Source organism: Harmonia axyridis, chromosome X, assembly GCF_914767665.1.
Source record: "Harmonia axyridis chromosome X, icHarAxyr1.1, whole genome shotgun sequence".
NCBI lineage: Eukaryota > Metazoa > Arthropoda > Insecta > Coleoptera > Coccinellidae > Harmonia > Harmonia axyridis.
Window position 1 is genome coordinate 16,452,586 of NC_059508.1, and position 22,786 is coordinate 16,475,371.

At 32.8% G+C, this 22,786-nt stretch overlaps 4 protein-coding genes across 7 annotated transcripts; 1 reads left to right on the top strand and 3 right to left on the bottom strand.

Annotated features, from left to right (window-relative positions):
* Positions 1 to 1,245: 1,245 nt before the first annotated feature.
* Positions 1,246 to 2,545, bottom strand: LOC123686548 (coiled-coil domain-containing protein 124-B). The gene is made up of 3 exons (XM_045626770.1): positions 2,298 to 2,545; positions 1,931 to 2,208; positions 1,246 to 1,683 (listed from the first exon to the last, which is right to left on the bottom strand). The coding sequence occupies exons 1-3, from the start codon at positions 2,454 to 2,456 to the stop codon at positions 1,497 to 1,499; spliced, it is 624 nt and encodes a 207-aa protein (XP_045482726.1). The 5' UTR covers positions 2,457 to 2,545; the 3' UTR covers positions 1,246 to 1,496.
* A 261-nt stretch (positions 2,546 to 2,806) lies between these two features.
* LOC123686547 (serine protease snake-like) lies at positions 2,807 to 9,503 on the bottom strand. The gene is made up of 6 exons (XM_045626769.1): positions 9,187 to 9,503; positions 8,155 to 8,598; positions 7,003 to 7,163; positions 6,787 to 6,896; positions 4,733 to 5,156; positions 2,807 to 3,840 (listed from the first exon to the last, which is right to left on the bottom strand). The coding sequence occupies exons 1-6, from the start codon at positions 9,269 to 9,271 to the stop codon at positions 3,673 to 3,675; spliced, it is 1,392 nt and encodes a 463-aa protein (XP_045482725.1). The 5' UTR covers positions 9,272 to 9,503; the 3' UTR covers positions 2,807 to 3,672.
* Positions 9,504 to 11,314: 1,811 nt separating this feature from the next.
* Positions 11,315 to 13,815, bottom strand: LOC123686546 (TBC1 domain family member 22B). Its single transcript, XM_045626768.1, has 4 exons — positions 13,604 to 13,815; positions 13,402 to 13,541; positions 13,039 to 13,340; positions 11,315 to 12,597 (listed from the first exon to the last, which is right to left on the bottom strand). The coding sequence occupies exons 1-4, from the start codon at positions 13,669 to 13,671 to the stop codon at positions 11,701 to 11,703; spliced, it is 1,407 nt and encodes a 468-aa protein (XP_045482724.1). The 5' UTR covers positions 13,672 to 13,815; the 3' UTR covers positions 11,315 to 11,700.
* Positions 13,816 to 13,879: 64 nt separating this feature from the next.
* On the top strand, positions 13,880 to 20,185 carry LOC123686545 (tetratricopeptide repeat protein 39B-like). Of its 4 annotated transcripts, none has more exons than XM_045626765.1 (10): positions 13,880 to 14,018; positions 16,063 to 16,148; positions 17,419 to 17,456; positions 17,513 to 17,617; positions 17,692 to 18,033; positions 18,524 to 18,689; positions 18,748 to 19,076; positions 19,157 to 19,315; positions 19,372 to 19,833; positions 19,892 to 20,185. In XM_045626765.1, the coding sequence occupies exons 2-10, from the start codon at positions 16,101 to 16,103 to the stop codon at positions 19,998 to 20,000; spliced, it is 1,758 nt and encodes a 585-aa protein (XP_045482721.1). In that variant the 5' UTR covers positions 13,880 to 14,018; positions 16,063 to 16,100; the 3' UTR covers positions 20,001 to 20,185. The 4 variants fall into 4 exon arrangements, with proteins under 4 accessions (XP_045482721.1, XP_045482719.1, XP_045482723.1 ...); XM_045626763.1 differs by lacking the exon at positions 13,880 to 14,018 and adding an exon at positions 15,787 to 15,901; XM_045626767.1 differs by lacking the exons at positions 13,880 to 14,018; positions 16,063 to 16,148 and adding an exon at positions 17,006 to 17,116.
* Positions 20,186 to 22,786: the final 2,601 nt, after the last annotated feature.

A 22,786-nucleotide genomic window follows, 5' to 3' on the forward strand; every position in this document is an offset into this window, starting at 1 on the left:
ATGTTATTTTGATCTTATTTATAATATAAGTAATTATAGCATGCCGAAACATCGTTTTTCTGAGAAATGTTGAAAAATTGCCTGACAAAATTCTTTTTTTTTCCAATTCTCGTATGACTTATGAATATGAAAAATATTCAATTTCACAGTAGAGCGATAAAAAAGGAAATATGTAATGTTTTTTTTTCCTTATAATTTTCAACTCCGACACGTATCTTTTTGGAAACAATATGATAATTATTTATACTAAATATTACAGGATACAATGAACTTTCTTTTTCCAGATCCATATAGACTGTTTGCAGAACCAATGAGTGGATTTTTCACATTCCTCCAGGACTATGAGAATATTTCGTAATATCGTAATTTACATTAGGAACATAGGAAGTTGAGGAGGTATCCGGAATAAAAATAAAATTATTTATGCAGGCAACACCCAATACGTTCTGTATTTCTCTGGTTCTCTGGCTTTACTCCGGATACCTCCTAGCCTTTCTATGTTCCTAATGTGAGATTCGGTGTTTACGAAACGAGTAACAGGATTATCAGAAAAACGAGGAGGCATCCAATGGTTAACGTGAAAAATGCATTTTCCTTCTGCAGATAGTTGACGTGATAAATCCATTTATGTATTCCTTTACTTCTGCAGGTAATTCATCTATAATTCTAGTATATACCTAAATTTCGATTATTCTGTCTGATACATGTGTGCGAAGACATTTTTTCAATTCCATGAAATTAAAATTAGTGTGCGAAGTTTTATTTTGAGATTTCAGATTAATTTCGATTTTTCAAACTCATATTAGAAGTGGGATGAGATTTTCATGTATTATTTCTAGCCAATTAGAAAAGTTTTAGATTTAGAATTTTAAATGGAAGTTGAGATGCTAGAATAGGCCCTAGCTGTGGGAACCTCGAATATACAATATGCAAAAGTGGCTCAAATTTTTTTGAATTAGACACATATAAGGAAATACAAAATAATAATTCACATTATTATTTTTAAGCATAAGGGTTCAACGATCATTGATATAATGTTAATAATCTCTGGTCAACCCTTAAAAACCAACAGAACTAGAAATATCCCAGTTTCAGGAAGGTTTAGAAAGCAAATAATCTTTGGCTTTTAGCCAGCATAATACAAATCTTTTAGAAAGCTTCTGCCTTCACCTACCTGATGGCAACACTAGATTAACCTATTAATTCAACTTCTAAAAATACGAGCTTTCAGTAAATACTACAATATTTGTCTGAATTAATTTAATTCTAAATAAACTTCTGTACAACAACTTTAACAAGTGCGCTTCGAATATATATCATGAGTTTGTTCTCCAAATAATTACAAAAACTATAAAAGAGACTTGGGAATCACACTCAAAAAAGTATGGAAATCTTTGAACAATGAATAATTCAAAAAGTAGGATGTTCACAAATAATAACTTATTAGTATGTCCCAATTCATGTTGATATATATAGTTGAAATCAACTATCACCCTTCATTCTCTTGAGTTGAGTGGATTTTCCGGAGATTTCTGCCATTCTTTAAAAATCATTTGCTTTAGCTGCGATAGTCTTAAAGATGGATTCTCTAGTTTCAGTTCCTTAAGTCTTCTTTCCTCAAATGCATTGTAAGCAGCCTTCATTCGTTTTTCAGGATGTAAGTCGACTTCTTTTGATTCCGAACTAGAACAAGGTATAAATTAAGTTAATCATTAGAATACTTTTGGAATGTATCTTAAAATCACATAATTATAATTTAAACTAAAAAGAGCTGGGGTGAAGGCATAATAAAAGCCATTAGTCCAAGAGAACTGGATGAGACGCTGGTCTGCCATAAAGAGGAATGGAGAAGGGTTATTGGACAACGTTGCAAAACATTTTAAATTACAGATATATATTAGAATTCTGAGACCATTCCCTTAGCACTCACCTCAAAACAGCAATGGCTTCTGTTACACTCCTAGCTTCTTCTCCATCAATGGCCAATCTATTAATATTTTCAACTAAGGGAGCATCTAAATGTGTTTCCACCTTCTCATCTTCTTTTTTCTTGACAGGTGCAGTTTTTATTTTACTAATTTGGGCACGAGTAACTTTGGAAGGTGGTGGAGGCTTAGTAGATTTAATTGATACCATTTCTTTTTCCAATAAAGCTTTAGCTTCCGCCTTCTTCTCGAGTTGTTGTTGTTTCTTTTTTTCTAATTCCTCCTGAAAATTGTAATGGTTATATTATAATTCTCATTATTTTGATCTCCAGTAAACAAATTAAATGGTGACGTCTAAAAATTTTACAGTACCTTTCTCTGTTGCTTTTTCAAAACTTGTTTGTCGTCATCTTTCCAAGCAGCATCTTCAGCAGCCTTCTGTTTCTTCGCCAATTCAACTTCTTTTGCACTCTTTTTCCTTTCTCTTGCGGCGACAGCCTTAGAATTTTCAGTTGCGAACTTTTTAGGCATCTTTTATCTGTTTAGAATTGACTTATAAATAGTGGTTGCTTCCAATAATTTTAAACTTGAGATTTGACACTTTCTTTGAAAAAGTAAGGTTATTACTGATCATAGATTTTTTAAATAATTACACAGAATAATAACAAACACATGATTCTTGTTTCTATGATATTTTGGCCTAGGGTTCGTAACAGGGAACGTTGAATAAAATATATCACACATAAAACTCCCGGATAAGGTTTATGTGCTCAGAAAAAGATATATCAACACATTCTTCAGATATAAAATCATAAAGGATAAATGTAACTCAGCCAGATTAAGAACTAATGCATAATATAGGTCATTAAGAATTCTCAATATCAGGGACATAAATATAAAAGCACAATATTTGCAGTTTATTCAGATATTTTATAAAATAATACATAGTTCGATAATCTTTTCACATATTCTTATCTTAATGTAGTAATGAAGAAATATGAATGATAGAAATTCATATATGCCATCATAAAAAATCTCAAATATACTTTCATTTTTCAAGTGTTATTGTTAGTGAATAATTGTCATTACGCATTTCTTAAAATTTGTGCTATTCTACTAGTTTCCATTGTATCTAACATAGAGATCAAATTCTTTTCGTAATCATTATAACGAGCGTTCAAATAAATTCGTGGTCAAGAGTGCTGTGACATTCTACTGGGTTGAAATTTTGTGTACAGAAGTTGTGCACAATAGCACAGCACACTAGACCACGACTTCAAATGAACGCTCGTTATAAATATTGTTTTTTCTTTCTTCGTATACTGACCAAAAATGACTAGAACCAAGAAATGAGGGATCGCTGTTTATTTTAGACTTTATTTTCATAGCTTTCAAAGCTCAATTCCGAAATACTTTCAGGAATCCACTACATAGACTGTGATCTTATTGGATTCACTTTGAATTTTAGGAATTTCATATCGATTGTCTTAGTTCGACTTAATCAAGTCCGTTTGAATTACAGTTATTTTGACTTTAATGCAACTTAACACTTTTTGTGCCATTATTGAGTTCTGAAGTCACCATAACCGCTGATTGAAATGCTAATATGGAGAAAAATATACCCTTCAGGTTCAAGGACATTGCATAAATCAAAAAGTTCCATATGTCGTGTGCGTATATATGAAATATATATATATATATGTGTATCGGAAAATATTGAATAATTATGATGGGGTTATTCGTGCTACTAAGGCCAAACCGTGGCTTCAATCCAGGATAGGTATGCTGATACTTTTGTGTAAACGGCTGCAGTGTTAGGTTCTCCACAAGATTTCCCAAAGGATGTTATTCCAATAAGATAGAACTTGCATTTGTTGCTTTTCTTCGTAACAAGCAGAGGTCCACCGGAATCTCCCTGAAAATTATTCGTTTTATTGGAAATACATTCAATTTTCTAAATGAAATGATGTGATAAAGATGATTGCGATCAAAAGCAACAACGTGTTAATGATTCTGAGCAGTGTTTCAAGCTGTTTAAGTGCAATAAACCTGGAATTTTGCGTTGATATGTGACAATGGATGAAACATGACTCCATCATTTCACTCCGGAGTCGAATCGACAGTCAGCTGAGTGGACTCCACACGATGAACCGAATCCAAAGCGAGGAAAAATACAACAGTCAGCTGGCAAGGTTATGGCGTCAGTATTCTGGGATGCGCAAGGTATAATATTCATTGAATACCTTATATAGCATTATTGGATCGTTTAAAGGATGAAATCGTTAAAAAACGGTCTTAATTGAAGAAAAAAAAGGTGTTGTTTCATCAAGACAATGTGCCGTGTCACAAATCAATAAAAACAATGGCAAAATTGCATGAATTGAGCTTCGAATTGCTTCTACATCCACCGTAATCGCCAGATCTGGCCCCCAGCGACTTTTTCCTGTTCTTAGACCTTAAAAGAATGCTCGCTGGAAAAAATTTAGCGCCAATGAAGAAGTAATCGCCGAAACTGAGGCTTATTTGAAGCGAAAGACAAATCGTACTACAAAAATGATATCGAAAAGTTGGAAGATCGCTATAATCGCTGTATCGCCCTTGAAGGCAACTATGTTGAATAATAAAATCTAATTTTGCCAAAAAATGTGTTTTACTATGGTAGACTGGATACTTTTCAATTGGCCTATTATGCTATGGTTCAGAAAAACTTTTGGGTGCTTTGCTGTGTGCCGACTTTTTCATGTTCTCGAGTTTTATCCAACATCCAATTGTTTTATATGTATATTTGAAAAAAAATTCATACTCACTTGACACGTGTCATGTCCACCTTTAATATCTCCAGCGCAAAGCATGCTTTGGATAATACCTCGAGGTAAATTTCTCCTGTCACTACCAAAATTTTGAGCACACTTCTCGTTTTTATATATATGTAAGGCGACTTTCATCAGTTTGTTGATATTTTCTGAGGCGGCAAACTCATTTTTACCATATCCTGTAGCTATTGATTGCGTCTGCTCCACATAAGGATTGGTATACAAACAAGCAGGACGTACATACTCCGTGAATCTTACATTTTTGTTCAGTTTTAACAGAGCTATATCGTTATATCTCAAAGGGAAGTTGTAGTCTGGGTGCGTGATTATGTTAGCAACGTCAAAGTCGAAACGACTACGTTTTCCAGCAGATTTTGTCAAATCTATTTCACCCAATCTCACCACCCTAGGTGGACCTCTGAAACCAAACATTTTCAATGTAAACAATTTGCTCAAATTCTGGGGATAAGCTTTTTCCGCGCTCGTTCAGTAATAACATTTTTCCAAAAAAAAAAATCAAAATAGTAAAATTCTTTTCTTATAGGTGACGTCACTTGGAAGTATGAACAATAAGGAGAAAGCTCTTGTTATCATATTGGTTAAATGGTATTCTTTTATGGAGGACATTCATTTGATGTAAGTATAATTAACTTCTTATTAGTTAATAAACTAACTGACCAAGAAACTGCAACACCCAGAAGGAGCTGTTTAAATTTTTTTTTTGGTGAAACATAGATATTATAGCAAGGATTGAATGATTGAAATTCAGAGAAAAAAACGAATGGTTTACATTTTTTTTAATAAATTTGTTAATAATGTGTTTGTCCACCGCGATTATCCATACACTCCCCAACACGTCTCGGCATTGATGCAATAAGATGGTCTATTTCTTCTTGAGGGATACTATTCCAAGATCCCTGTACTTCATGACTCAGAGTCACCAAAGTCCGTAGGGACTGAGGTAAATTTACAAGCCTTCTACCCGTGATGTCCCAAATATGCTCTATGGGCGAAAGATCGGGGGATCTGAGCGGCCATGGCAAAAGATTCATATGGGTCGCTTCGAAGAGGTTTAAACTAACTCTGGCAACATAAGGTCGGGCATTATCTTGCTGAAATATTGGATTCCCGATCAGGTTAAGGTAAGGAAGAACATATGGCTCCACTATTTCTTGAAGGTAACCCAGCGCTGTCATGTTACCTCGAATAAAGACTAAAGGTGACCTTCTTGCATGTGCAATAGCACCTCATATCATAACGCCTACTGTCCGGTGTACATGACGCTCAACATCAAACTGAGGTTCACGTCTTTCTCTCCGACATCGTCTAACCCTTCTCCGGCCATCATGTGCACCCAAGGAGAATCGAGATTCAGCAAAAATAACAACCTGATGCCATTCCACATTCCAATGTTAACGTTCTCTGCAGCACTGGAATCGTTGCCGGCGATGCTCAACCGTCAGAGGTAACACAAGATGGGGTCGATAATACTGCAGTCCAAAAGACCTTATCTGGGGGTAAACCGTTCGGACAGTTACAGGATGGCCTTGTTCTCCTAACCACTCATCAGCCAAAGATCGAGTTGTCGCAAATAGGTTTCTAATGGCCATAAGTCTTAGACGTCGATGTTGAACTTCATTTGTGCCCCTTCGACGTCCGGTGCCTACTCTTCTTCGATTTTGGGCATTATCAAACCACGCTTGACAACATCTCATAACAGTAGTTGGATTTCTGTTCGTACGGTTAGCGATTTCTCGAAATGACAACCCCGCCTCCCGTAGACCAATAATTCAATTATTTACTCCTTGCTATACTTTCTATGTTTCACCAAAAAAAAAATTAATTCAAACAGCTCCTTCTCGGTGTTGCAGTTTTTTTGTCAGTTAGTATATTTTAGGTGGGGATATTTAATTACGAGGATCGATATTTAGGACAATATTTTCTATACTGTCAAATATCCTATTTAGTGGGTAAATCAGTGTAAAGGAAAGGAGCGCTTGACAAATTTTGAATTCGGGAAAAGTACAAAAATCGAATAATTCACTCACGCATCTCTAGAATCGGTGCAGTGCGCTGCTGTCACTATGAAACGTTCACTAATAAGTGTTCCACCACATCGCCAGTCAATAGAGTTTTCAACGTAAAATCCAAGGGCTGCCTAAAAGCAAAATTTCATTTTAGATGAACTACATTCAGATTTGTACCAGATAAATTCAAATATACGAGCAATACGGCCCTGGGTAATAAACGAATTTTGCTCTTACCATGAAAGGAAATTCCCCTGGTGCTGCTGGTTCACCTCCAACAATTAGCGGAACTCCATTATTATTGCATTTCTCTATATTTACGTTTACAACCTCAGTTTCTGTGAGAAGTGGAATTGCTTGGACCACTTCGTTGAAAGGTCTTGTGTAATTCAAACATTCTGAAATTTGTTCGAGGTCAGAAAAGAAGCGCAGGAAGTTCAATATTCCAATTATCATTAGTTCGATATATCTACAGGGTGTAACATGAGTAATATGGCCATAGCCTAGTGGTGAATGCAGGTATTTCAGGCTTTTTTTTTCAGGACAGTACTCAGATTACTGAGTCTTTTCCTTTAGACTTCGAAATCTATATTTTTTACACGTTTTAGAGAAATATCGTTATTGCCATAAAAAAATACATAATTCAGTCTAATGAATTCAGTTTTGCTCTGGTTGACACACTTTTTTCAAAGGAGTAGCAAACGAAACAATTCATGTGTTATGTAACTTTTTTGAAATACGGTTTTTATTCTTTTTAGCCTGTTACAACAATCAGTAGATACTGAGGGTTTACTATGATATAGAGTTGAACAGAAAGCTATGAAATCTGAAAAATTATCATATTACATCAAATTATCACAAAGGGAATAGAAACAGGACCGTATTTCAAAAAAGTTACATAACATATGAATTCTTTCTTTCACTACTCCTTTGAAAGAAGTGTGACATTCAAAGTAAAAATTGTATTCATTAGACTGAATTATCTATTTTTTCATGACAATAACGATATTTCTCTAAAACGTGTGAAAAATATAGATTTCGAAGTCTAAAGGAAAAGACTCAATAATCTGAGTACTGCCCTGAAAATATTGATATTTCATTACTCGTTTTAAAAGGCTGCATGAAGTAAATAAACCCATAAAATTCTAACAAAATCGGACTGCTGATTCCCAAGTTATGGAGTTAAGAAATTTAGACCAACTTGCATGAATCACCCTGTATCTCCGAAACTAACAGCCTTAGGATACAAAACAAGCCACTTTTCTGAAAGACCTGGATGACCTGCATTCACCACTAGGTTATGGCCGGTAACTCACGTTACACCCTGTGTATGGTCATTGAAATCTATAGATGGCAATGGTTTCTGCTAAATACTTACAATATACTTACTTAACTCGCTTTTCCTCAGCACTGCATTGTTATTATTCGACTCGTTTTCGTAGGGATAGACGATAGAATCTCCATTTCCTGCGTTTGAATTAGATTCCTCTGGATACAATTCGAAAGTGTTGGGATAAATATTTGAATTTTCGGAAGGTCTATCACCACCGAAAATGATGCCATTATCTTGGTTGTTACTATTGAATTTATTTTCGTTTTCTTCTCCTGAAAACGAGTTAGTAGATGTCGGATATACTGGTTTCGAAGGCGATTGATACTCCCCATCTTCAAAAGAGTTTTTTTCGCAACAAACAATAGGTGTTGTCAGCTGAAAATAACCGCATACTGTTGGGTCAATTCCATATTTTGCTTGTTCTTCGGCAACCGGACAATCTGAAGATATCTTACATATTCCTGGTAGTCTTGTGTTAGACATGAAACATGATTGGCCAACTAGAATTAATATCAATTTGTTAAAAATAAAGTTGAGAGTCGTTTTACTTCTAAATCAAGCAGAGGCAATAATTATAATCTCGACAAATATGGACCACGGCATAGAAAATTATAGCTTTCATCTGGTTCATTTACAAATAATGGACGTAATAATTACCAGATGCTGATACTACAACCGAAATTAAATCTGAGAAAGATGGCTCTAATAACTATTCAAATCTTGATACGAAATCTGGCCTAAAAAACCTTGAACTCTTCCTCTCTATAAAGTCATATCGAATCTTTTTTTTTATATAAGTATACATAATCGTTATATATACACATGCATTGTTTGATTTCAGTTAATAGGAAATATTAGTACTGCAAATTTGAAATTTCATCAGAAGTTAATTCTGTGATTCAAAAACCATCGAAAAATCGTGAAATACATGAAATTAGGTGAATTAATTTCGTGAATTATTCCGTGAAAGAACATCATCAAAATACCGGTTTTGTTGGCGATCAATAGAACAGGCGGATATGCATAAAAAAGTCCAAAATATATGACGTATCTCTAAATTAAATGAAAACAAAGCAGATTGGACCTACCTTGTGGAAAAACGACATCACAGATCGAAATAAACACGAAAAGAATGCACCAGCCCTCCAACATAACTGCACTTTGAACGTTCATTGTATTGTTCCTCCTCCTTTTTTCTTGAAAACTAAAGAGTGATAATCGAGCAGTCTGGTTTTACCAGCCGTCATTGGTATGAATTGTTGATGTGTTTCATAAACGATTTAATGAAAAAATTTTCGAACTCTCAACTTCGTTACAAACGACTCGTTCTTTCAGCGCACGCTATACGTTTAGTGACAAAAACAACTGTTGTCGAGTTGTTTACAACTAGGAATCCTCTAGATTGAATCTCTCAGTTCTCATGAATAATTAATAATCACGACGGTAATTAGAAGGTAACCTACTTCATTATCGATACCTCCAGATAATCATTTCTTGGAATAGAAGTTGATTTCGCTATTGCTGATAAAAAACGAATTCTAGGAGAGCTCATTGGAGTCAATAATCAACGATTGATTATTTTAATAAACTTAACTCATATGTGTGGGTTAAACTTCTTGCTTCTTAAAACTTATTCGGATCAATTTTCGGTAAAAGTGAGGAAGAAAATTTTGAAAATCTCTTTTAAAACACTGCACATCTATCAACACATCTACCTAAAAAAGGTGGAGAATACCTATGCGATGTTATAAGAAAAATAAATAGGTAATATTTAGTTTTAGCCCAATATCCTTGAAAAAATATCAAATTTTTTCTCCAAAGTTAGATTATCTATAAGTTTGAAACTCGTAAGATATTCCAGTACCTAAAGGAAATGTGCCTTAGACCATATAGTTGATAAAATAGCGTTCGAGCTGTTTCTTAGAGGACGTTCAAGGCGTTTGCGTAAGATCTAGACCATTCTGCAGTAGACTCTGGTCAGTGCATGCGCGTAAAGTTTTGCGACCACAGAATTTCTCATGTTAAAATATAAATGTTAGATTTAAGTCCCCGTTGTGATGCACAGATGACGGTGCTAGTATTAAATCCATAAGATTTTTAGTTAGTACCAACCTTCAAATGATACGTGTCATAATTTGACAGCAGGCCGACCATTAATTTGTGAGATATTGCGTTGTGAGTGTAGCTACTTTTGTTATTTGAAAAAAGATGGAAGAAAATAATTTCGTGTACTGATAAGATATTGCTCTTTGAAGGGAAATAATACAGTTGATTATTATATAGCGTTATTAGATCGTTTGAAGGATGAAATCGTTAAAAAACGGCCCCATTTGAAGAAAAAAAAGGTGCTGTTTCATCAAGACAATGCGCCGTGTAACAATTCAATGAAAACAATGGCAAAATTGCATGAATTGGGCTTCGAATTGTTTCTGCATCCACCGTATTCGCCAGATCTGGCACCCAGCTTCTTTTTCCTATTCTAAGACCTCAAAAGAATGCTCGCTGTAAAGAAATTTAGCGCCAATGAAGAAGTAATCGCCGAAACTGAGGCTTATTTTGAAGCGAAAGACAAAACGTACTACAAAAATTGTATCGATAATCACTATAATGGCTGTATCGCCCTCGAAGGCAACTATGTTGAATAATAAAACCGAATTTTGCCAAAAAAATTTGTTTTATTATGGTAGACCGGGGACTTTTTAATTGGCCTTTAATCTGTTAAAAATTCATGACATGATTTCTTTAATACAATTGAGGTCTGTTGTCGCTATAAAATTTTTAATTCACCTCCTATAAGGTACACCCCTTCAAAGATAGGTAAGAACTATCTTTAGTTTCATAGAAATAATAATTTAGTAAATAAGTGGAGAAAAATTCGAGAAATTCCAGTAAATGCTTTCTTGACTGTAACAGTCCATAAGCTTTTTTGAACTTGCAACCATTTCCGACTTAAATCTATAAAATGAAGACAATTCCTTCTTTAGGTATTCCTTATAACACATCTTAGTTTTAATCAAGGAGCCCTAGATAGAACCGCCCTTGAATATACCTAGTTATACCACTTATTAATCTTGTCTACCGAAATTAAAGGAAGCTTTGTGATCGATTTAGCGAGTTGAAAATTTCCACATTCAAACTGTTTTTCCTATTTCGATGGATTTTAGTTTGAGTATTAACTTTGGGCCGTAGATGGCCCAATAAAAAATTCAGCTGTGATAAGTATGCAAAAATATAATATTCCTGTATATTCATATCTCACATTCTACTAGTACGATTTTCGTGAAATTTGGAATGGGTATTCGGCTTGTGACATAAAAGGTTACATTCCCATTAACAAAGTACTTTTCATTTTACAATGGATACTTTTGAAATTATTCCAATTTAACCTATCATTAGTAAGAGAATGCCTGATATTTGGTCTTATTTTGAGTTTGAGCATGTTTTTTCGCCAACAAGTAGAAATTCCAATTCAAATGTAACTTTATTTGAGTAAATATCTTGAATCACATTTGCATATAGATATATAAAAATATTTCAAGTTCATTATTCACATAACAAAACTCATAAAAAAATTTGAATTAAAAAACATACAACTAAACTAGTCAACTTTCTGATCTATTACTTTGAAGATGATTTGGAGCATCTGCAAACACATACTTCAATTTGTATGCCTCAGCTACCAATAAACTAACTTGAGAACTAGACCAAACTTGAGTAGGTAAATTTTGTAATAATATCAAAAGTCCCTGAAAGTCGTTTTGGTGCATCAAATCTTCCTTCCAGTATAACAGGAAAGCTGCACAAACATACAATTGAAAAGAAGCAAAATTATCACTTTCTGCTAGATAGGTATCCCACAATCTTATGGTACATCTTAAAGGAAGCTCACGGGTTAAAAGATTATTAAGCCATCTGAATGAAAACTGCAAGTAACTGACATTGTGTGATTTCAAGTGACGATGTAAGGTTTCATCCACTCTGGTTATCAACTCTTCAAGTTGGAGAACTTTCTTTTGAATGCCAATTTGAGCAAACACATAATTGTCCTGAATTCCGTCCAAAAACTTTGATAAGCACCAAAATGAATCGGCCTCGATTATTTTTAATGCCTCTTCGCTGAGTGTGTCGACTTTAAAAGTTTCGAAGGCTTGGTTATTCGGTATATATTCTTGCAAGAACACAACATAGAATGGAGTTACTAAATCATTTATACCCTGTACATAACCAGAGGCAGGATGTCGTGTCGACCAAATGAATAGTATACGTTCAAATATTGCTTGGACAGTCTTTTGTTGAAATAAAGGGACTGTGGGATTCATTCTAGGCACATCAATGTTTATTTGATGTTTAATATCTCTCTCATTTTCATCATGATCTGCATAGTAGTATTTGTCCACTAAACTCCAATAATCTTGTCTTTTGCGTTCTAGCACATTGTTACGCCGTTCCAAATTCATTGGAAGATATCCTGACAACAATCGCCACACAATGGGTCTCACCTGTAAAAAGGCAATTAGAAATCAAAATTAAATCCTTTCCGTACGAATCATACTAGTAGCAATTTCAAGTAAAAATTATTTTATTAACACTATTACATAAAGCCGCTTTAATACAAAAAAATCACAACATACTCTTCATAACCTCAATAATTTTTGCTTAAAATCACTTTTATACTTCAATTTAAGATCAAATATCTCATGGAATTATGTTATGAAATATAATAAGAAACTCTTCAACCACACCCATACAACATAATGCAGAAGAATACAAAATAAACATTATCACTATTCCATTTGAGATATTCACTGAATAAAAGAAAAAATAATTAAAAAATGGGTGTCGGATGTATTAGATAGACTTCAATGTAAAAGGATATCTTCGGAGATATTTATTTTTGAGAATCTATTCGATGAAAATCACAATTGGATTCATGTACTCACTTTTACAGGAATGCCTGACCAACTGAGTTCACACAATCCTTGTAGTGTTGGTGTATTCGACAAGTATATCTCAAATCGTTTCAACTTTGATTCACTGTCCTCATCTTGTGGTGTATTTCTACATCTCATTTGCTTTGGTCTACCTGGAATAGGACTATACCTTGTTGATTCCACGTTATCAGAAGTAGATGGATTAATAAAGCTAACAGGTTTTTCAGGTAAACCAGAATCAGTTATAAAACGATGGCTGTTCAAAACATTTATGGCGGCAGATTGGGATACCTTTTTGGAAATCTTAGTACCTGTGAAATTGAAGTTTGTTTTTAATTCATAAAGACTTCTTATTCCACTGATTACACTTACTCTCAAGGCCCGAAATGATGCAGAAGTCATCATCATCTATTTCCCAAGCATCACTTACTGATGCTTGAAAATCCTGGAAAGATGTACTTCCACTTTGTTTAGACTTAGAAGGAGGCTTTACATCTTTTTTGGGACTGGGCCTGTAAAATGATATCCAAAAACGTAAGTTGACAATTCTTGTAGCTGAATAGCAGTATTTCACCTTCCAGGTACAGTTCGAGCATTTTTCTTCCAGAATGATGTTTTATCATGATCACTGTCTTTGTCCATATTTTATAAAAATAATGAAGCTAAATCTAAAAATTTGAATGCCATACTATAATTTAAAAAAATGTACAGAAATGTTTTTGTAAGGTTAGATGCTAAAATTTGTTGTTGACACTTGTGGACTTGTGTAGTATTTTTTTATGTTTATGAGTATTATGACCATTGACCAACATCATATTCATGATTTTCCCTACTAACGCAGATGAAAAGATGTCAAGAAGAACAGACCCCAAGTAGTTCGAATGTTCCAATGAAAGTTGGAGTCAAATCAAGACAATTTAGTAGATGTTATAGGTTTGTTTTGTATCCGAAAAGGTTTATTTGTTTATTGTTGGGATGTTTTGAATGAGGTATGTTCATCTTGTTTTGATCAAAATTCTTTATTATCTTCAGGTGAATTTCTAGCTTGTTGCAGCTCTAATCGCATGATTTTCTCAATCTTAATAAGAATGTCTTCAAAATTAAATAGGTCGCATCTTGTTTTCTCCTCAATCTAATAAGAATTAAATCCTTATGAATACTTCATATACTTAAGATGTATTGAATGTGCGTTCACATTTGCTGCTTCTAAAGAATCACAATGTTGTAGCATAATCATTCAAATCTAATTATTGGATATTTGTCATAATACATATTGATCTCAAATCAAACTATAAGATTTCCTCAATTGAATATTTAATATAAAATCTCATTCTCATCAAGTTAATATACTAGTAATGAAAAAAGATAAATTTAATTCATGAAGATCTGAGTATGTTCCAAAATTAATTAAATCTTCAGTATTATCGGAATATATTGTATATATTTAATTCTGATTTGCGACAGTCCTTTAAAAGGCGGTCAGTTTTTTTACAGCAATCTAAATGAGTTCATTATGAGAATATCTTCTGAAACGAAACCGCAACAAATATTATTTTCCATCAATTTTTAATAATGGATATTTATTCCGCGAGTACACTTTGAATACTAATTACTTTAATTGGTTTTCGGTTTTCTTGTAGAGCAAATAATTCTTTGATGAATCCTTCGGATTTATTGATAGTGCATAATTTTTGTATTGATTAACTGGTTGAGTTAGTTTACGTATCTAACTTGAAATCAGGAGCGATAACGTAATTAATATCAAGACATACTGAAATTATAATATTATTCATTCTGATGAAATGATTGCCAAATCATAAAACTTTCATTTCATTCACTGCTTCTTCTGAATTGAATGGATCTCATTGATACATAATATCAATCTTTTCTTATGAAGGTCAGTTTTTAATCTTGTCATTTCTCTAATTGAGTTTGAAATAATTATAATGTTCGTATTGAAACATGTAGATAATAATTATATTAATACTGAGGTCAGTGTTGGGCTGTTGGATGAAACTAAAAATACTATTTAACTAATCTCACTTCACTTATTTATAAGATATTGCTTGATAAGGTTCTATTGGACATTTTCGAGTAATATTTTACCGATACGTATTACGAAACAATCGTAAGATAAAGGAAAGTGAAGTATGTATATCTATTTGTGTAAAGTTCACAGTCAAAACTAAAAATTGCACGAGGGAGCTGAAACTTTTTACGTATTAGGATTGTAGAATAAAAATCCAAATTCCACGTAAAAAATTTCTAGCTTTAAGTCTAGGAGCTTTTCTGGTAAACTAAAGCTAGAAGTTTGATAGGAATATCGGAGATTTTCAATAGGGCTTTCTTAGCGTTAAAATATACCAAACAGAATTTCTGTGGTTTTAAATGAATTGAACGTTTCTCAATCATTATAAAAGATAGAAGAAGAAGAAGAAACGTTTCTCAATTCTTATTTTTCTTTGGCAATACGAATCAACTGATTAGGAAAGTGGTTTTTTTCAGCGTTGAAATATTTGAATCAAGGTAACCCACAGTTTCACGTAGGAAGCTAGCTCAGTTCCCAGGTTAATAAAGGCAAATGTTCTCGATTAAAAATTTACTTTGCCATTATTAATGATCTGGATCGAAATTTGCCCTCTTCCAACGATGAAAGTCATAATAAGTTTAAAATTGTTACCCACGAGAAATTACCTTGACTAATTCAAGTCTGCCGACTGTAATTAAAAAAGGATTCCTATTGATAAATGACAAATTCACTTGTTGTTGAATCTAATCTCATCATTGAACGCGATATGTATAAAGGATTATTATCTCAATTTATCGTCATTTTGTTGTGGTCCGATCTTGGAGTTACAACTGATCATTTAAGGTTACTTCACTGTATATTATTAATTTTTTTTAGTTGGAAATTTGAATTGTCGAATAATGGTTCTGTTATCTATAAGCTCACTTTTTACCTTCGTACACATCATAGTCAATTATTACTAGTTGTTAGCCATGGAATATTTATAACTAATTCATTATTTCCAGTGCTTGGCGCGTTTAGATCACATCGTTTGTAAGAGAACATGGCATCCCATTCAGATGATGATGACCAGGATGTTGATGTCGATGAGGTAAGAGTTCAATTTTTTTTTTTAATATATATTTTATTTTATATATTGAGAAAAAAAAGATTTTCTTTGTTTATTGCATTCCCTTAATATTAATTTGAAACCTTTCATACACATTTATCATTTAATACAATTTTTGGTTTATTACTTCCAATAATGAACATTTAGAATCGGTTAAGGAAAAAAAATTTGATCATCCCTTAAATTTTTACAGCTACGGAAAGGTCTTCGAAGATATTTTCAAGCTATATGAATGAAATTTGGCTCTTTCAACGCATAATATCGCGACTCGTGAAGAAAATATAAAAAAACCAACGGAAAAAAATTTCATGAACATCCATCTAGCGTTAGGATTCGAATTATTCAATTTAATTATTTAATTCTATCGAATTTCCGTGAAATGATTTTTTTTTATTTATTTGCCTCATTTTTTTCCTCCAAATTCATGAATCATGATCTAGATCAAGGTAAATCGATGCGGTCTAGATACAAAAAAATATATACGCACCAACAATATCAACACTAAAAAAAAAATTGCAAACTTTAAAACAAACATTCATTTTTTTGAGAGCATTGAATAGTTAGCGCAATATTTGATGCATTCAATTAATAAATTAATTGGGTATTTGACGAAATTTTCCTATTGTTAGCGATGTTTACTTCTTGAATATGATATTGCAATTCGTTATTAGAAGTTTATTATATTGAAAATTTTGTGGATTTTTAATAACAATCAATTCGCAAATATAAAAATTATTCGGTATTTTGAGGTATATATCTGGAATCTGAGGTGGAATGAATAATCAGTAATCAACTTAACCACTTATCAGTAATATAGTAGCTATGTTATCTGATTAAAGCAGAAGAGCCGGATAAAAAAAAAAATTAACATCTGATCAACAAAAATGTGGGATAGAAGAAAAGGGATAAAGATTCGTTTCAAAAATTTCATGACTGAATAAACAACTTTGGTGTGTAATTATATTTGTTTTTCCACAATATGTTATGTTTATGTGAATGAGGAACAACTGTAAAAAGGTTTTATGACTGTGTTTAGACTCATCATTTTTAATAGTATATTGAGTTTGGTGTTATAAAAAAAAGTACAATTGACTCTCCCTAATGTCTTCTTTTAAGTTCTACTTTAATAAAATTCGTAAAGTGAGTTTGAAGCAATAAAATTTTATACATTTCTAACTATCCTTGTCGATGTTTTTAATGCTTGTTAGGTTATAATATTACGCTTCTAATATTGTGATGTCTTTCTTTTTAGTTCCAAGATGCTTGTGATAATTCAAATTTTCCGACATTGTAAGTAAATTATTCATCAATAGTTTAATATCGTATGGATAATGTTTTTTTTTTAGACCAGAAGACATGACATTGGACAAAGCTATGGCCGAAGCTCAAAAGGCAATCACCTACTTTTTCAATAATCAATTTTCAGAAGCTAGAAATATGATGATTCCATAGTGAGTGAGCTTTCAGGAATTTTCCTGTCATTATTTTTAATTTAAATTATTTCTAATAAAAATTCAATTTGCAGCGCAGACAGCAGCATGTATCATGCTCTTGGAAACTCTGTATTCTTATATTTGGAAGCTTTACTTACTTTCGATCCTCAAAACATACAAGCAGCTTCCAAAGCTTTGAAAGATTCAATCAGAGTATGTAACCGATACAGAAAAAAGAACACATTGGGCGAATCTTTGGGTAAGATGGTGCGTAGAAACAACTTTGACCAATTCACTGAAGAGGAAGCCCATGCTGAACTCTGTTACGCAGAATGCTTATTGTTGAAATCAATGCTCACATTCATCGAGGATGAAACTTTGGCCAGTTTCATCAAAGCAGGATTCAAAATTAGATCCTGCTTCAACTGCTATAGGTGAGGTTCTGATTGTTGATAGTTTCAAGTGACGTCATTGGTCAACTAAATTTTTCATTGACAGAATTTTGGAGGTTATAAATGGTTGATCTCTTTTAGTTTGTAAATAACTAATAGTTCTTAAAGGCTCTGAAGGGTATTTGTTTCATAATTGAAATAATAAAGTTTTTGAGTGTCAGATGTTATGGAAAATATTCATAAACGATAATCTGAGAATTAAAATGACATCCGCCTGAGTGGGCGTGGTTACAGAAGCTAACTGGGCGTGGTTACAGAAGCTAACTAGAATAAAAGTACAATTGCTCTGGTGACAGATAACTCACCGAAGTTTGAGGAAATAGTTACCGGTTTTTGAGGAAATTGACATATACGGACCACCAACTTACTATAATTGCATTTTGGATGCCAACAAATAATTTGAAAATTCTGTAAAATAGTCCATTGACCTCATCTGGTAGAATTTTAATATTAGTTTTCCTTAACATTTCAGAGACTGCCAACAAATTCTCAATAAAAGAAATTGGGATGCCTCTACCACAAAACAACATTTCGAAGGAGGTGTCATGATGGGAATCGGAACATTCAATTTAATGATCTCCATGTTACCAGCAAGAATCATAAAATTGCTGGAATTCATAGGCTTTTCTGGAAACAAAGTAACAATAAAATTTACGAATAACAACAACATTCGGTCTTCATTGCTTTTTCTTATAGGAATTGGGGCTGAACGACTTGCAAAAAGGATATCATTTAGAAGGCATACGCCAAATATTATGTATAATGACTCTATTGGGTTATCACCTTATGGTGCTATACATTGTGAGCCATTCTGAGGGTGATCTTAGAATATGTGATGAAATTTTGAAGAAACAGCTTGAGAAACATCCAAACGGGGTTTGGTTTCTGTTCTTCAAGGCTAGGATGGAGTTTATGAAAGGTAATCTAGACCTATCAAAAGAATGGTACTTAAAATCTTGGCGCTCTCAGAATACATGGCCACAATTTCATCATGTATGTTTTTGGGAGCTACTGTGGGTTGAAAGGTAATATACTCTTCTCTTTTATAGTAGAAGTATATCCTTTTTTTTTTTTTTAAAGAATATACTAGCCACTTACTTTTTAGTGTGAGATGCAATTGGAAGCAAGCACTTGAATATAGTAATCTTTTAATAAAAGATAGTAAATGGTCTAGAACAATATACAGTTACCAAAAAGCAGCTATAATGTTGATGATGGACGATATCTCTCCTAGTGACAGAGAAATAATCAATAATCTCATGAAGTTAGTATAATCTTCAATCTTGAAAGTACTTATACAAAATAACCGTCATTTTCCAGAGATGTACCGAAATATAAACAACGTATTGCGGGGAAATCCATACCTATGGAAAAGTTTGTTATAAAAAAAGCAGAGCGGTATTTCAATCAGCAACAAAATCTAATCTTGCCAGTTATAGAATTAATGTATTTATGGAATTTATTTAAAGTATTCAAACAATTTAACATAACAGACAGGGTATATAAATTGCTGGAAAAGACATTAGCTAGTCTGCCTTCCAACAATTCCAAGTCAAAATATGACGCAGACAATAGAGCTCTCATCCTCCTATTACAAGGGGCTTGTCTGAGAAGAATGGATAGTCCTCTTCAAGCTTTGGACTGCTTGGAGAATGCTATAGCTTTGCAAAAAGAAATTGTGGATGACAACTATCTGATTCCTTATGCTATTGTTGAATTGGCCCTCATCGAATGGGAACAGGGTAATCGAGAAAAGGCTGTTCTAGCTCTAGAAGATGCTCGGTAAGCTATTCCATTTATTTTTTATCACGTGAAACTGATAATTTTGATTTTTTTTAAGGAAAAACTATACTGGATATTCCATGGAATCAAGACTACATTTCAGGATCCACACAGCTCTAACAGAGTATAAACCAGAATTGAAAAGCTCTCAAGACACTCATTTGTGAAATTGATGTTATTTTTGTTATGTTTGATACTACTCATTAAATTTTATTTCGTTCAATGTTAATGATTTCATATCTTTTAATAATGTAGTTGTTCCTATAAAAGGTCATAGAGCATTTATTGTTGTGGCTGTGTTATAATTTTATCATTGAAACTATATAAATTATCGAAGGCGTTTCTTTTAAAATGTGTTTTATTTACTTTACTCTACTTTAGAATACTGAAGCAATTTGTTTGGTGACCATTGAATGATGCATATTCATATTATGGTTTTTCAACTTTGGTTATCTAACACTAAGTTCAAAGATCATGATATTGAGATTATCTTATTGTTTTTTGAATTATACACAAAAAAACATCGCTCTCTTAAGTAACTATATCCAAGAGCGTATAAATGTGGGGGGTTTACTGGAGATAATAATCCCCCCCCAAGATTTCCAAAATATAAAATTTAAGAATTCTCTCAAAGACGAACTACTACTATTTAAGAAATAGTTTGTTTTTCTGACGAACCGTGTAATTTTATTGACGGTGAATATTTATAATGTACACACTTGATTTGTATTATCTTTATGTACATGTATAAATAAATTATTATTATTACTTTTCTTTAAAATCGAAACGGCAGCAAAAAATCGGACCATTTTACGGTTTATAAATAAATAACAACCAAAAAAAGCCAATTTGATGTAACTTGACGTCACCGTTCTCCTTTCAAAGGTCATTTTGGTGTAACTAATGAACTTATTATTATTTGATATTACCCTTTTTAATAAAAATATTCTTTCATTCATTATACATTCTTATTATAGCAATCTCTGCTCGAGGATTATATTTAATTTGGTTTTAAATTCTCTATATATTCTCAATCACCTCTCAAAAAACTAGCATATTCAAAGCAAAACACTAAACGTAATGAAAATAGAAATGACACAGTTGTTTACTTCAAATTGACGTCATCGTCAGTTTGCCCAATACAGTTCGTTCCTTATCACGTGATACTCATTGTGAACATACATTTTTGTTGTCAATTTAATGTGCATCATGTATCAAAAGTTTAATTTATTATCGATTGTATTGTATAGATAATAATTTATTTTTAATTTCCATCATGATGTTAGACAAGTAAAATTTGTCGAGGAAAATAGTGGTTGAAATTCAGGTACTAAACACAAAATTCAGTTGTTTATTCGGGCCTTGGAGAATTATTGATCAAACAAACGGTTTAACCTCCGTCAAAAATTTTTGCAAGTTTAAATTGCTATAGAGGAGATGTGTGATTGATTTACAGCTCTAAATTCAATCTGTGCCACCAAGTTGCGTGAGAATTTCAGATGAAGTGAAGGACTTTTAAATTGCCTACTAATGGATTTTGGAGAAGGTATTGCATGTTACACATTTTCTTTCTTTTCTTTGAGGAACATAGCAATCGATGAATTCAGTTACTCCCTTATTCATGCACTTTCTTGAGGATGATTTGAAAAATATGTAACTTATACTTAACTCATGAAATTTTTAATATTCATTCAGTACCTCAGAATATTATATAGCTAATAAGCTATACGACAGTATGAAAAATATATTCATTGTATCCTCATAGATGATCATTCTTTTGTCAACAATACTGGGTGTCCCAAGTTATCGTATACAGGCAATTTCTAGCTTATTTAACAAGATATTAAAAAAATAAAAAATTTCTTGGAATAACATCAAAGTACCTGGAAAACTTATCATAGTTTTGTACTGACAATTTGCATATTGGGGTTTGAGACAATGAGCTTTCTACCTAAAATATTTTCAGATCTCTACAACTTCCGGTTATAACGGAAACAGACTACTACTTCCTTATTTCAAATGGAACATACAGTCTATTATTGCATCATTAGATAGCTTTTTTGACGACAATTTCGGCATATACCACACCTTGGGTAAAAACTCAACGGTTCATGAGTTAATGGGATTCTTATGAAAAAAATGGGGGCGATAAGGACTCACATTTTTTTGAATATTTCGGCAGGAATAGGTTTTTTCGAAAAAAATGTAACCGTTGAGTTTTCACCCAAGGTAATACTACGTATTTGCGAAATCGAAAAAGAAAAAAAAAATTCGAAGAAAGCTTTTTCTACCGAATTGTTCAAAAAAATGTGAGTCCTCATCGCCACCATTTTTTTCATAAGAATCCCATTAACTCATGAACCGTCGAGTTTTTACCCAAGGTATGGCAAATTGCTGAAATGGTCATAAAAAACGCTATCTAATGATGCAATAATATACTGGGTGTGTCATTTGAAATGAGGAAGTAGTAGTCTGTTCTTAAAACCGGAAGTTGTAGAGATCTGAAAATATTTTAGGTAGAAATAAGCTCATTGTCTCAAACCCCAATATGCAAAATTTCAGCTCTAATATTATGATTAGTTTTCCATAAACGTCTAATAGGCCATCTCGGTGAATCATCCTGTATAGGTATAAACTTTGAACGTGAAGAATTTGAAAAGCATTTTTGTTTTCATTATAGGTTCACATAAAATAATTCACTGGATACTAGAACCTCTCAGGTATTGATTGAATCAAAAATCGCAGCAGAAAATTAAACGCAGAAGGCCGAAAATGCTAAAACGTTATAATTAATACTTATCTTAGTTATAGGTCAATCAATTAATACCTAGTTATAAATACCTACCTAGATAAGAATCATTCGAATGTTTAGAATATTCTTCGAGATATTTTTTGTAGAATTAATGTGAATGAAAAGGCACTTCTACATACAGTCAAATAGCGTAAAGGTATA